The sequence below is a fragment of the Oreochromis niloticus genome, linkage group LG10 (assembly GCF_001858045.2).
Source record: "Oreochromis niloticus isolate F11D_XX linkage group LG10, O_niloticus_UMD_NMBU, whole genome shotgun sequence".
Classification (NCBI taxonomy): domain Eukaryota; kingdom Metazoa; phylum Chordata; class Actinopteri; order Cichliformes; family Cichlidae; genus Oreochromis; species Oreochromis niloticus.
In genome coordinates, this window is record NC_031975.2 from 15,132,731 (window position 1) to 15,147,157 (window position 14,427).

Genomic DNA, 14,427 nt, shown 5'->3' on the forward strand with positions numbered 1-14,427 from the left:
AAAGCAGAAATTTTGGCACTTTGTGGAAATGATCTTAGCAATGATCTTAGAGGAGCATCTGTTGCTGTCCATCAATCTGAGAAGACGTATAGGGGCATTTCCAAACAAAACCAAAGCCAGCATATCAGCACATACATCTTACACTAACTGCCAAGCACGGTGATGGAAGATTGATGATCTGGCCACCTTATCACTGCGGGGACGAAGCAGACCATGAGCTCCTCCGTGTACCACAGTCAAATGTGAGGCCATCTATGTGACAGCTAAACCTTGAACAAAATTGAGTCATGCAGGAAAACAGTGATCCCAATCACAGCAGCAAATCTACAACAGAATGGCTGAAAATGAAAAGATTCGAGGTGCCACAATGGCACCACAAGTACACACCTCAACCTGCCTCAAGTGCTGTTGCAGGATCATAAGTGAGCTGTGCATAAAAGAGTGCTTGCAATAAACTGAGGCAACATTATAAAGAAATTCCTCCACAGAGATGTGGGAGACAGATAAAGTCAAACAGAAAGCAATTACTTCTAAAAGTGCTAAAAATGGTTCTACGAGCTTCTGTAGCATGGATGTACTTAGTCTTTCACTGCTTCTACATTTTGTCTTAGTTTTTGATAAATTGTCACATGGTGTAATGCACCATGCTACCTTTTTACTATTGTTTACCATAGCTGTAAACAATACAACAAAAAGACATCTTACTTCTTTTAAATTCCCACCAAAGTAATGACTGACTTGGTTCAAAATCACATCAAACTCAGGCCTAGTACAGGTATGTCCACATCTGTAGACATCATACTTCTGATCATGTTACCAGACAAAAATAAATAAATTTGAACACAAAAATAATTTGGTACAAAAATAGTTTATTAAAAACAATATCCTATGGTTGAAATATTGAAGATTTTATGTCCATGTCTTTTGCTTTTTTTTTTTAACAAATCATAGAAACATCTGTCAATTTTCAAACCACTAGGAGTTAAAAACGTTAAAGCAAAGGGCCTCTGTTGTTCCTTCCAAGTCGACGCGTTTCTCTCAGAAAAGAAATCACAGATTATTAACAGAAATTACTGCGAGTCTTTCAAAATCGTCAGTGATACAAGCATATTTACAGCAGTGTCCCAAGCAATGTTCTTCATCTCATCGCGTTAGATATACCCTCTTTGTCTCAGTTTGTGTGAAATTGTTCAGGAACAAGTATTATGCTTGCTGAATCTGGGCTTGAGATTTTAACAATATCAGATACAGTATGTCTACAGTGATACAGAGACCAAGTTAGTAAGCTGTGTTTTATCAAAGAGCAAAAAAGCAAATAGCCACAGGATTCATTCTGTATTTCCATGTAGTCAAAACTAATTTATGACTGTGATAGATGGACGAGAAAGATGGAAAATGCTTCCAAAACACAACAGGACTCTTGTGTGTGATCCAAAAATGGACTTCTACTAAGGGACAAACAACCACGTACACAGAAACTTGTATCTATCCTTGTGAGAAGTGCAAGAAAACCGGGACCCTATGTTATTAGAATTTGGCTTGCGAAAATTGTTCTCCCATGTCTCAGCAATTAGGGGACAAAAAAACCAAACAAAAGCCCTAAACATTCTAGCTCACAAGAATCTAAAGCTATTTACATTTTTCCTCCCCCCAAAAATTGTTAGGTTATTTTCCAGCAAAACATAGTGTTAGGAGTTTTGAGTTATTTCTGATCCTCACAGGGTTAATCAAAATGCTCAATAGCCACCTAAGCTTGGGCCTGAATATTTGCACATTCCGAATAATTAACAATAAAATAACTAGATTTTTATCTGCTGAATCTGAGGAAGTTCTTCTCTTTCTTTAGCTGAGGAAATAAAAACCAAAATGCGCACACACACACACGCACATTAGGTACGAATGTCGGAGGGGGAAAAAACAAAACATAACGTTTTCAGTGACACTTTACTTGCACACCTTTATGGTGCAAACATTGTTTTCAAAATTAGGCAGGCAGTATTAATTCTTAACTTTACCAGTAGCCTCTTCTTTGTTTCTATTTTTGATGATCTGTTATTCAAGGTGACACGTTGATTCGCTTGCAAAGGACTTTTATTTAAGCAAGACAATTTCTGAATGTTTAGATCACTCCGACTTCAAAAACAAAGCCTACCTTGGGCTTTTATTGACCTCATGTCAATATCAAGCTTAATCTACTTTACAGGTTTTATTGTAGATTTATACGGCTTCTGTTATAGTTTAGGTTCATGGTTATGACCAGTTGTAAAGGTTTGTATCATATAATCAAATGCAAACACAGTAAAAGATTTTGAGAGCTAACACACTGGGATCAGCGATGTTGTGACGATACAGTTCGATTATAACAAGTTTTATGATCGTTTTTTTAAAGAGACCCTGTACTAGCATATGTCTTTAAAATTAATATAAAAAAAAAACTGTTATGCTGTGACTTTTTAAGGATATGGTATATTTCACAAAATCATCAGTTATTGCACTAAAGCTCTGTTTTTATTCTTACTGATGTGATTCAATGGGCAGAAAGTGGGGACATAACTCAAAGAAGGGCTGTGTTATTATTCCAACATCTAACTCAAAGTGTATATTACAAACTCCTTGATGTTTGGGTATTTCCCATTTGTCTTCTTTTTTTCCTTTTCCTTATTTTTAAATTGAAAGCCCTGCAAGTAACTGAATTTGATTTTAAGGCCACAACAACCCCTTTCAAACCTGTGCCTTCCTGGTTGTGAAAATGCAATGAGAATTTAGAGCACAAAAAAAGCAACGAGATAATTAAAAAACAAACAAACAAACAAACAAAAAAGCTTAGGTATAATGGAGTTGCTTGAAAAGTTATTCAGTGTTTGACATGATGACAATTTGGCAAATTTAAAAACATTAATCTAAAACAATACCATACCATTTACATCTTTGAGAACATCCTTTTTTTCCTGTAAATTAGGGTTGTGAAGTAAAAGAAATGTGTCATACAAATCAGTCGTTTCCTTCGTTGGCAAACCAACTACAGCAAAAACAAATAGGCAGAGCAACATGAGCATGCAAACACTGTCCGTTCTTATAACCTGCAGGAAGGAGAAAAACTACGGCCATTTATCCAAAGTGATTTTCACTTGTTTTGAAACACAGGCCTAATTCTGACACGTGAAGCCTGACAACATCAATTTTCATACGGTTAACAACATTTGTGGGAGATCTTTTCAACTTACTGCCCAGAAACTGTCAGTCAGTGACGAACAAACTGTGATTAGTTTGAATCAGTCTGCCAAGAACTGAGACTGACTATCATGGCAGAGACACGTTCCTATCCATCAGTGGTTCACAGCAGTCTATGATGCTGCCTCCTCGTTTGTTTCTGTGGGCTCACTTTGAGCCGGCTCAGAGGGTGCCGCGTCTCCTGTAGAAGCAGTTCCCTCTGGAGGCGGAGCTATAAGTTCTGATTCTGGCTTCTTTTCAGAAGCTTCCACACCTGGCTCCTTACTGGTTTCCTTGGTAACCTCAGGGGTCACGCAAGGTTGCTCTGTACTGTTAGGGGTCCGAAATCTGTCCATGTTTTCCAGTTCGGCTAAACGGTCATCTTTGTCCCAGCGTGTGGTCCTCTCACGCCGTTCTGACCGCCTTGGTCTGTCTCCTTTTGCCTCGGCTCCTCTGCCTCTCTCACGACTTCCTCTTTCTGTTCCCTCCCCCCTTGCTCGCTCCCTATCTCCATCCTCGCCCCTGGCACGTTCCCTGTCACTATCGAGGCTGCTTCGCCTCTCCCTCCAGTCCCGTCTGTCTCTGTCTCTGTCCCGATCCCGTTCTCGATCCCGGTCGCGATCTCTGTCACGATCTCGGTCTCTGTCTCTCTCCCATCCTCCACCCCGGTGATCACCTCCATCTTCCTGCCATCCTCCAAGCCTGTCCCTACCATCCATTTTATCACCACCTGCTCCTCTCCCTCCATCGCCAAATGGACGCCTGCCACCTCCAAAACCTCTTTCCCTGTCTCTTTCCCTATCTCGATCCCAGTCTCTGTCCCTCTCTAGCTCTCTGTCCCTGAAACCAGGCCTGTCTCCCCTGAATGGTCTGCTATCCATTTCTTCTGGCCCCTCTAGACTCCGAGGACCGCCTGGTCGGGTAAAAGGAGGTGGACCCTGAGGAGGAGGGCCATGCCCATGAGGGAAAGGAGCCCTTAAATTGTGCGGAGGGGGCATCCCAAAGGCTCCTTTAGGTGGAGGTGGCTCATGGTGCTGCATCATTTGAGGGTGTGGCCCCCTGGGCATCATCTGTGGGGGCATGGGGGGCATGCCGGGGTGAGGTGGCCTTGAGCCATGGGGTGGTGGGAAACGTTGCATGTGTGTTGGTGGGGGAACAGGAGGACGCTGGAGGGGAATCAAACCAGGCCGTGCCCCTAGAAGACCACCTGAGGGGGGTGGGATGCTGCCGGGATGGCCGGCTGGGGGCCCCACCAGAGGAGCACCTGGAGGTCCACCTGAAGGAGCACCTGGAGGTCCACCTGGAGGAACGCCTAGATGTCCGCCTGGAGGAGCACCCAGAGGTCCACCTGGAGGAGCACCTGGAGGCAAGCCTACCTGGTTGACTAAAGAAGAAAACCAAAGCATAGCATTAATATAACAACAATGTACTTATAACTACAAATAAACAATATATTTAAACAAACACTAACTACAAAATCTTTGGTACTATATTGCAAAACAACTAAGTGACTTTTAGCACTTTTCTATGTTTATTTAGCAAGAAAATAATGCTTTAACGGTCAAACACAAGTTAACAGTCTCTTTAGAATGGATGGAGGAGAAGGGAAACATCACTTTGATCGGTGATAGGTAAGAAGGGCAGACTGACCCATAGATCCCATCTGGTTATTAAAGATGTTGGGAGCCTCAAGGGCCTCATCATTTTTCCGGTTTCCCAGACCTGCTGGGTCTAGAGGGGAGTCCTCAACTCCAGTTTTAGAAGGAGGAGGGGGACCAAGAGGCATAGCACCGGGGAGAGGAAAACCTGAAGAAGAGTAATAAAAGGAGTTAAGGTCCTGTTTGATTCAATTAAAAATATGACTTGGACTAAGCTGGATGGGTAAACTCTGAAACGGTGCACTTGTGCAGCTTGTTGAAGTAAAACAGCAAAACCAAACTGCCAAAATCACATGCATAACACACATGCAAGTCAGCAAATTAAGAAATGCATTTCTGATAAACGCAAATGTGAAAAGCGGAATAACACTAGTCAACATCCACTATCCCCCATAAATATTAAAATACAAGAAACATGGATTTTGTTCTGTTTTACCCTTTAAATCTTTATCATTACGAACTTTTTGATGTCCTTCGGACAACATGATGGGAACACAAAAAACTGAAGTCCTGCAAGATTTCACAATCATTTTGCTTTCATGAGTGAATTAAGAGCTTCTTAATGACTCAATAAATGGGTTAACTGTCATCATTACATACCTCAGTCCCCAGCTGCTATCATTATTAAATACAATGAATCACAAGTATAAAACTGACTCTTTTCCTTTTCTTATTTCTATTACTGGCAGCTTCCAGTGCTGCCCCTCAGCCTCCTAGTTGATGGTATCAATTTCAAACACTTATGTCGCTTTATTCTCAAGTTATCGCATTCACAAGATTTTCGGAAAACTTGACCTCTAACCTTTAGGTCAAGGTCACTGAGATTCAAACTTGTCCCAGATTTTACGTAGTAATTTGAAAATTGCCTTGTTTTCCAGTTATCACATTCACAAACTTGAGTGTCCGACAACAATACCCTATCAGCCTTTTACGGCTGAGGGGTATATAAAAGAAGAAAAAAAAAACAAACCTGAGAGCAGACGCTGTATAAAAAAAAAGACCACAAACAAAAGCATGATGAAATAATAGAAATTGTTACCTGGAGGCATTTGCATGGGGTTGAAGCCAGGTCTGATGAAAGGAGGCGGCGGGACACCTGGAGGGAATGAAGGTGGAGGCATGCCTATAGGCCCAGGAAAGACAGGAGGTTGGAGAGAACCCACACCAACCATTGGCTGCTGCATTGGAGGGACCTGAGAACATTTAGATGTTAAAGTTGATTTTAAATGAGAGAAGTGTGAGACAGTGTTTCATGTTGTGTTTCCATCCAGGTATGCCTTTACTGCACTGACAGTGCATTTGGGATCATTGCAATCCTGAAAAATGGAACTGCTGCCAATCAGACACTTTCCAGATGGTGGACAAAAATCTGACAGTACTTTTGCATGTTGATAATTCAGTCTATTAGGACAAGCTCATCAGTCCATAAGACCTGTTGCCACTCAGTCTAGTTCATGTATAAAATTTGGCATCTGTCAAAAACAGTAGCAGAATTTTTTTCCTCATTTCTTTAGGACTTTCTGTCAATCTCCTGTAGACCGCTATTCAGGCCTGCCACTCCCTCTGTTCTCCACTTGTCTAATATCCTCAAATGTTTCATGGACACATCACACAGCATGCAGCTAGCAGCTCTTTGGGAATCACCTATTTTGTACAATAATACTATTTTATGTTTCTGCAACAGGCTGCTAGTAATAAAGTGTGTAAAGATACAACTTAATTAGCCATTTAGCACTTAGCATAGGTCAGTGCTAAGGGGCTTAACAAAAACGCATTTCTGGAAAAACATTATGGTATAAGGACCAGACTGAAATAAAACCGCGTGTGTGTATATGACACGACATTGATTACCTTTTATGTTATTTTTCCAACATTGTCTCCATGTTTCTCATCAATACAGTTCACTCAGTATTTACATACCCACAACAATAGCAGTCAAACACAGCTGACTGCATCAAGATTCTGAATTTGCTTCTTTTAAATTAGCAATAAGCAACACCTCTCAGAGTCTAAGATATGATGATACTGGTAACAGCTTATGTGGCTTTTTTTTTTTTTTTTTAGGGTTAAGGGGTTTGTTTTTTTTGTTTTTTAACCTGTGTAGGAGGAGCAGTTGGGGCGGGTACAGGTACAGCTTGCGTCTCCTCAGGCTGCTGTTGCTCTGAACGGCCATTGTGAGTGAGTTCCTCTGGGTGGTCGAGAGCCTTCCTCGTGCCACTCCACTCTAGAAAAGACAGCATAAATTTTTTTTTTTTAATTAAAACAATATCTCTGAGGAACAGCATGAATCCTTAACCCCTACTAAATTGTACTGTATGTGTATAATAACTTTCATGAGGATTGGTGCAGCTTACAGTGCTTTACAGTTGACAAGCCAATAATAAGGCAGAGCAAATGTAATAAAACTGATAAAAGCAACATGAGGTACACAGAAGACAGAATAAAACATAAGAACACTAAAAGTAATTTGATCTTTTAATTAAATAACACAAATGAATTAAACTAAATAATTCCAAATAAAGTGTCTTCATTTTTTCTTCATTTTTTGAAAATGTTTATTTACCTGGTGATAAAGTGTCCACATCGAGCATTCCTCCTTCTTTAAGCTCCTCTAACTGGTCCTCTCTGACTTTAGACCAAGGTACGTACGTGACACCAAGCTCCACATCCCAGTACTGCTTATAGTCAGCCTTTATGCCCTTGTTCAAAGCCCAAGCGATCTGATAAGTAAAAGCAACTTATTAGTTTTGTCCTTTCCTAACAAAACTAATACATGACAAAGCAACAATCTGCGTTGCTCATTCACCTTAATGGCTTTCTGGTTAACTTTGAATGTTCCCCTGCTGAGCTTCTGTAGAGCCCTGAAGGCATCTTGCCTGTGTATCATGACAATATAAGCACAGCCACGTGGAGGGATCATCTTAAAAGAGAGAAGACAACAAAAAAAAAAAACAAGTGGTTAAAAAAAAACAAAAAAAACAAGGAAGTCATAATCATCCACTTTATTAAGCCTGTGGTTGTAGTTTGTTTGTTTTTAACAGGTAGAGCCTTTGGTGCAAATTTGATGTCATCACACTTATTAACACAAACTGTATCAAATACAAATAACAAAGCTGAGGCTTTGAGCTGTCTGTGTAACAACTTCTATAAAAATCAAAAAAGTATATAAAGTCAAATTTACTACAAGCTGACTGAAAGATTTAGTCAAGAAAGTGTCGGCTGCAGGATGACCTCACAGTTAGATAAACTGAAAGCTGATCTCTGTGAGAGAACTTACATTGATGGACTCTATCTGCCCAAACTCCTCAAGTAAACAGGCGACATCTTGCTGCTGTGTTCTCTTGTCCAGCTGGCCTACCCAGAGAGTAGTGCTGCAAACTAAAAAGGAGAAGGGAGCAAAAAGTTAGGAACTAAAGAATGTAACTGAAAGTCTTACAACACAACAAAACGCTGTGTGCACTTAACAGATAATGTATAATAAACAGATGATGACTTACTGCTGACTGTCTCGCTCTTAATTGGTGGAAGACCTTTCTGCCGTCTCTCTCTCTCCTTCTCTCTCTCCCTGCGCTCCTGCGAGCGTGAGCGCGGTGAGTGATGACGCCGATCCCTGGAGCGTGAGCGGGATCGCCTGTGCCTGGATCGACGTGTACGAGAATTGGACCGTGATCTCCTTCGCTTTGGAGATCTGGGGAGCGGGAGGGAGAAGACATTTCAATTCAAAGCATTAGATTTAAAAAGTGTATACTAAGAAGATTATCTACATATGGCAAAATAAACAGGAAATAAGATATAACAGTGTGAATAAGGAAACCTAGTTTGAAAATTACATCCTGTTTTAAATGTTTACCTGGAGCCTGAGTGTGATCTTCGGCCATGTCTGCCATCTCTCATGGATGAATGGTCTATATCCATTGGCAAATCCTGACACAGTATAGAGAAAACACATTATGAGTAAAATCTGTTACAGCGACAGAACTACATCTCTGTGCAAGTCAAAGTTACAGAAGACCAAAAAACAAAACAATTTCAAAACATCAGAGTTAAATTTTCTTACATTTTTTCTCAATTTGCTACAATTTTATGACAGTATATAAACTGCCCAACTACAATTTATTGTGACATCTTTATGCTACTGTTTGTCTACCTGTTGTTGCTGGGCTGCATTCTGGTGATGGTAAACCCCAGGGAAGCCTGGAGGCCCAGAAGAACCAGAGAGGGACATCCCTGGCAGCACATGGCCCATAGGAGGCATCGCAGCAGGAAAGCTCTGTCCTGGCGGTAAACCGTGGACCTGGAGCTGCCCATTAGGAGGAAGATGAACCTGAGGGGAAGAAAAAAAAAACTGTAATAAATAATGTGCACATATAACCCGATCCCTCAAGTCAGTTTCTCAGTAACAAACTCAGTTCTCTGTTTTATTTCAGATAGAGAGCATATACTGTAAACAGTAGTATGTGCATATATAATATGCCGTAATATGATGTAATCCTATTGTTAAAACAAGCTACAGTGTTTCTGTAGCTTCAATTCTGGGATTGGGATTTCTCACCTGCTGTGAGATGTCCTGTTGTATATTAATCTGTGGTTTAAAGTGATCCATGTGCTGTGGAAAGGCTGGAGGCTGCTGCATACTGCGATGATAAAAATACACAATGAGCTCCACAGCTTTTATTTCCTTAAAAAAATACATTTTAATCAAAGCTTTCCGCTTTCTGGTATCACAGACATGCAGCATATAAAGAAATTAAGAGGCTTACAAGGGGGGCTGAGAGGAGATCTCATCCTTCTTTGTTTCTTCTCCAACTTCTGGTTCATCATCATAATCAAACCGGTCCAGCAATTTCTGCGAGAGAAACACACAAATAATGATGTTTTCTTAATGTAGCAAAGCTTCTACAGCAGGGGTCCTCAATCTCAGTCCACGAGGGCCGGTGTCCCTGGAGGTTTTAGATCTCACCCTGGGTCAACACACCTGAATCACATGATTAGCTCATTATCCATTTAAATCAGCTGTGATGGATCAAGGAGACATCTAAAACCTGCAGGGACACTGGCCCTCGTGGAATGAGATTGGGGACCCCTGTTCTACAGCCTTACTTTTCCTTCACTGTGCTATACCATGTGATACCCTTCAGCCTTCTACCACATGCACCTATGATATAAATTTGAAAAATCTACGTTTTAGGTGGGTATCTTTACCTTCTTGACTGAGGGTAAAAAAAAATAAAATAAAAAAAAACATCATGCAAATACAAGAATGCATTGTCACCTTGTCAAAGGCTGTCTTCTGCTGGGCAGGCTGGGTTAGTTGGGCGGGCTGGGAGGGAAGGGGAGGTTGTGGCGCGACCATGCCCAGTCCAGCAGAAACATTTGGGGCCTGTGGGGGAATAATCTGGGGTGGAGGCTGGGTGTTGGTCTCTGGCTTCACTGGCTGCTGCTGAAAGTTCTGGAGCATCTGTTGGAGCTAGACGCCCAAAACAGAGAGTGAAAGAAGAATCAGTAATGAAGATGTAAAAGATGCTTAAGGAGTAACAAAAATACAAGAAAGTGAATGAGGCAACAATCTAATGCCAGTCCGCATTAGTATGAACATACCTGCTGACCCTGTGAGGACTGGAAGAGCTGTGCCACGGCAGCAAAGGCATCAGAGTTGTGCAGCTGAGCAGCAGGTATCATGGTGGAGTTTGCCGTTACCACTGTAACTGGCTCTTTGGCTGGAGGTGGAGGAGAACCTGCCAGAAAAGAGAACATTTGTTTTCAAATGCCAACACCATACATCAACATATTAATATTATATTAATAAAGCAATGCACAACCTCAAAAATTACCTGGCTCATCTGCGCCTGTGTTGGGTGCAGCACCACTGCCAGAGCCCGCTGCCATGTCCAAGAGGGGCTGAATAACTTCTATCTTGAACACCCCATTTTTCTGCCACAGGTTCAACACCCGCACAATCTTACTCTATAAAGGAAAATATTTAGCACAGGACATTTATCATTACAAAGGAGCGCTACCCATGAACAGATTTAACTTGGGCAGGCAGGTAGTCCAAATATACTAACAACCCCCCCAACTGTAACTGGCAACTCATTTTATTATCAACATCTTTAGTCTTTTATCCTGCCAAGAGAACAATCACATCTCAAGATCAATTACAGATTTAAGGGGGAAAAAAAGCAGGGTGGTAAAGTCTAATCGCTACTGACTGACTATCTAGATCCAGTAGTTATGTAGAGCTGGCTTTCTAAGTCACAACTGTGGTAGTTCTAGTCATCATGGACAGGAAGTTATACAGCCCTTTTCCACTCTAAGTACTCAGAGTGGCTCCCTACTAGAAGCCACAGTCATGCAGTGCTTTAAATGCTTTCTATCTATCACACACAATCACAGTCTGATGGATATGTTACGGGCAATTTGGGGTTCGGTATCTTGCCCAAGGATGCTTCGACATATGAAGTGAAGGAGCTGTGGGTCAAACCATCAACCCTGGGATTGATGATAGACTCACACCATCATCATTCACTGGGCAAACTCCAGCTCCTATAACTCTAGCTGGGGACAGGAGTCCTTAAACCAGAACCTGCAGCAGGGGTAGAACTGCTTGATGTGCTGCAATGCCAAGCTCACTGGGACTACTGCACAGGAGTAGTGTATACTGAATAATTTTTTTTGAAAAGTGTGCATATGCTACCAGTTTTTTGCTCCTGCACACACACGTCCATATGCCTGCCCCACCCACCACAAGGAGAACGTAAATCTGTGGGAAACACTGACACGCGGCAAATGCTCGGGTTAATTTGCAGTGCAATTAAATTGTCACCAGGTCTCTTCTCTTACCCTGTCTTCCACGGGGCAAAGGCAGAGGTTCTCAAAAGTTCCTGTAATGTTTTTGGTGAACCTTGGTCCAAACACATCCTTGTCAGGTCCAAACTGGTGTCTGGACTGCCTAACAATGGAATCCACCACATATAAGCCTGCTACCTTATACTCAGGCTTACACTGGAGGGAAAAGAGGAAGAAAACAGCAGAGTTTATTGGTATTTAGTGAAGAGACACAGTCTGTAAACTTTAATTAAAACAGACTCGGCTCACCTTTTTTATAAACTTTTCCACAATCTGGACCACATGTTTGTAAAGCTGAGGAAGAGAGGAGCGAATGAGCATGCCGTTATATTATAGACCCCAAACATAATTAAATAAATATACAAGAATCATTCTAATGTCGTATTCTTACTTTCATTGCTTTGATGGCAGATTTGGTGATGGAGATCATCTTTGCCCGAGATATTGGTGGTTTGGAGTCCATCAATGAGAATAACTAGACAGAGAAGATAATCATTTGGTGAAATGGAGAGTCATGACGCTGGAGGAGTGTCCAGGGTGGTGCTGATCACTTCTATTTCATCACTACTTCTCATCTCATATCAAACAGCCACATTTGGGTCTTTACTGCATTCATGTTATAATTGCATTAAATGATAGATGCAGACCAGGTAGTATCCAAGCAATGAATATCCCAGTTTATACAGGCTCATAAAGATTAATGAGGATCTTTTTTAACCCATCTGCTATAACTGTTGATCTATGTTACAGCATGGCTTAGGGTAACTTGAGTTTATTTAGTCATACCGAAAAAGGAAACCGCATAAATAAATGGGTACGGTGAATTCACAAAACACCAGGACCATTATGATGAAAATGAATGGGCAAAAATCAGGCATATTTCCGTTTTGTTTTCATAAAAAAAAAACACTTCAAAGAATAATGCAGTATTGTATTTCCCACTATAATTCACATCAAAACAGAATTTCAGCTGTTCCTCAGCTCTGCCGAGGTGCAGTTGGCCTTTTTTGTGGTTTGCAACATAACTCACATTAGCTACAACATACAGCATTGTGACAGTGTGCGCTTTTTAGCATGCAAAATGTTTATTCAGAAAAAATAGACAAGATGGAGAGGATCTGGAGAAAATGTAATTTAGACATCTATACACCTTTGACAACAAGGTTAAGTTTGTATTCGAATATGAGTCACACGTGTGTGCGTAGCTGTATGTATCAAATAGTGATTTGCATTCATTGTCGGCCACTACTTTCTCTGCTTTGGTGTGAGACAGAAACTGCAATTGAAACTGGACGATATCGCTCAAGAAGCATCGTGGGCTGTTCACAACCACAAGAGCTCAAACGTGGTACAAGAAACATGATCGGAACAAGCGTGTTAAGACGCGACAAGAAATGTCTTTCTGCCCCTCAGTCTCTGTGGTGAGTCAAATCCGCGGGTGCAGTCAGAAACACCAAAACATGGCTTGACTAGTGTTTTGACTGGACTCCTAACAACATCAGCCGCCAGTAGTCAGGCCTTGTAGTAACTTGGCCTAGCATCTTATTACCGAGCACTGGTTTTATCATTAACGAGGCTGTAATGAACATTCAGTCTGTTTGTGTACAGTGTGGTAACAAGCCATTACTGTATTGATCTTTCTACCTGTGGTTGCGCGTTCTCATTTGTATTGTGTTGGTAACCACAACTTACTCCCACAAGCTAGCAAAGCGGCAGTCACTGGAAACGCTACTGACTGAATATTACCGTGTAAGCTTTGTGGGTGGCAGAAAATCCTACTATTCGTTTTAGTGGCATTCATTTACTTCAGGGGTGCCAAACAAGCGCAACACTTAAGCCGAATAAGATGTCCAGTTAACTCGCCGAGCAGGCCCACTGCTTCGACCAGCTAGGCTAACTCCAGTGCAGCAGCAGCAGCTCCATGATCAGCAGCACCACACTAGGGGAGTTCAGACACTCAGCGAAGACCGCTTACCTCGTGGTTAAAGGCGTTGACGGCATCCATGATTGCCAGACACTCCGAGCCTTCCCTTAAATTCCCGGTTCCCCGCTTACAGCGATGTTTATTAAAGAAAGGGTCGGTACAACATGTCCGCTCCCGGTAGCTAACGCCTGTTAGCTTCGCATTGGAGGTGTTCGGGTCGGCGGGTACGGCAAAGCATGATGGGATTCAATGTTGTTGTTCTAAGTTTTGTCCACTAGGGGGCAGCATGTTGCGTGGACAGGGTACACAGCCCTCTGAAGGAGACAAGCTATCGACACAAACATTTGTTTTGAATGGGGTGGGCAATGGATTTTCCCAAGTGGCCTTATGAGAAACTAGGATTGTTGTGGAGGGCCCCACCAATAAGCTGGACTCAGTTCTGGTCAATATTAGTTCTTTTTTTTTTTTTAATCTGTTTATAACTACATTGGTGCTCTCGTGGCCCCTTGCGAAAATGAATTGGCAACACCTGGGTTTGACCAGTGTCATCTTTACTGCACTCCAAGCAGACTATACAATCAAATCAAAAATGGCAGGTCTGCTTTGCTGTCATACTTTTGCAATAAAAGATTTTTGCACTGATTACTCCTTAAATATCTTATTCTACGATGGTATACTAAAATTGTACTTTAATATTAGTATATATATATATACTAATATTGTCACAAAATACATTCAGATTTATTATTAACAAGTACACTTTTTCCTCAGTTGCATCAATATAATTAG

General features: G+C 41.5%; 1 protein-coding gene across 1 annotated transcript; it reads right to left on the reverse strand.

The window, feature by feature from the left end:
• Positions 1-849: 849 nt before the first annotated feature.
• On the reverse strand, positions 850-13,968 carry scaf4a (SR-related CTD-associated factor 4a). Its single transcript, XM_003446884.5, has 19 exons — positions 13,690-13,968; positions 12,106-12,189; positions 11,964-12,008; positions 11,709-11,870; positions 10,700-10,832; positions 10,467-10,603; positions 10,141-10,335; positions 9,629-9,714; positions 9,421-9,502; positions 9,016-9,192; positions 8,719-8,792; positions 8,366-8,556; positions 8,146-8,246; positions 7,675-7,788; positions 7,432-7,588; positions 6,965-7,092; positions 5,908-6,061; positions 4,861-5,016; positions 850-4,594 (listed from the first exon to the last, which is right to left on the reverse strand). The coding sequence occupies exons 1-19, from the start codon at positions 13,717-13,719 to the stop codon at positions 3,345-3,347; spliced, it is 3,456 nt and encodes a 1,151-aa protein (XP_003446932.1). The 5' UTR covers positions 13,720-13,968; the 3' UTR covers positions 850-3,344.
• Between the last annotated feature and the right edge of the window lie 459 nt (positions 13,969-14,427).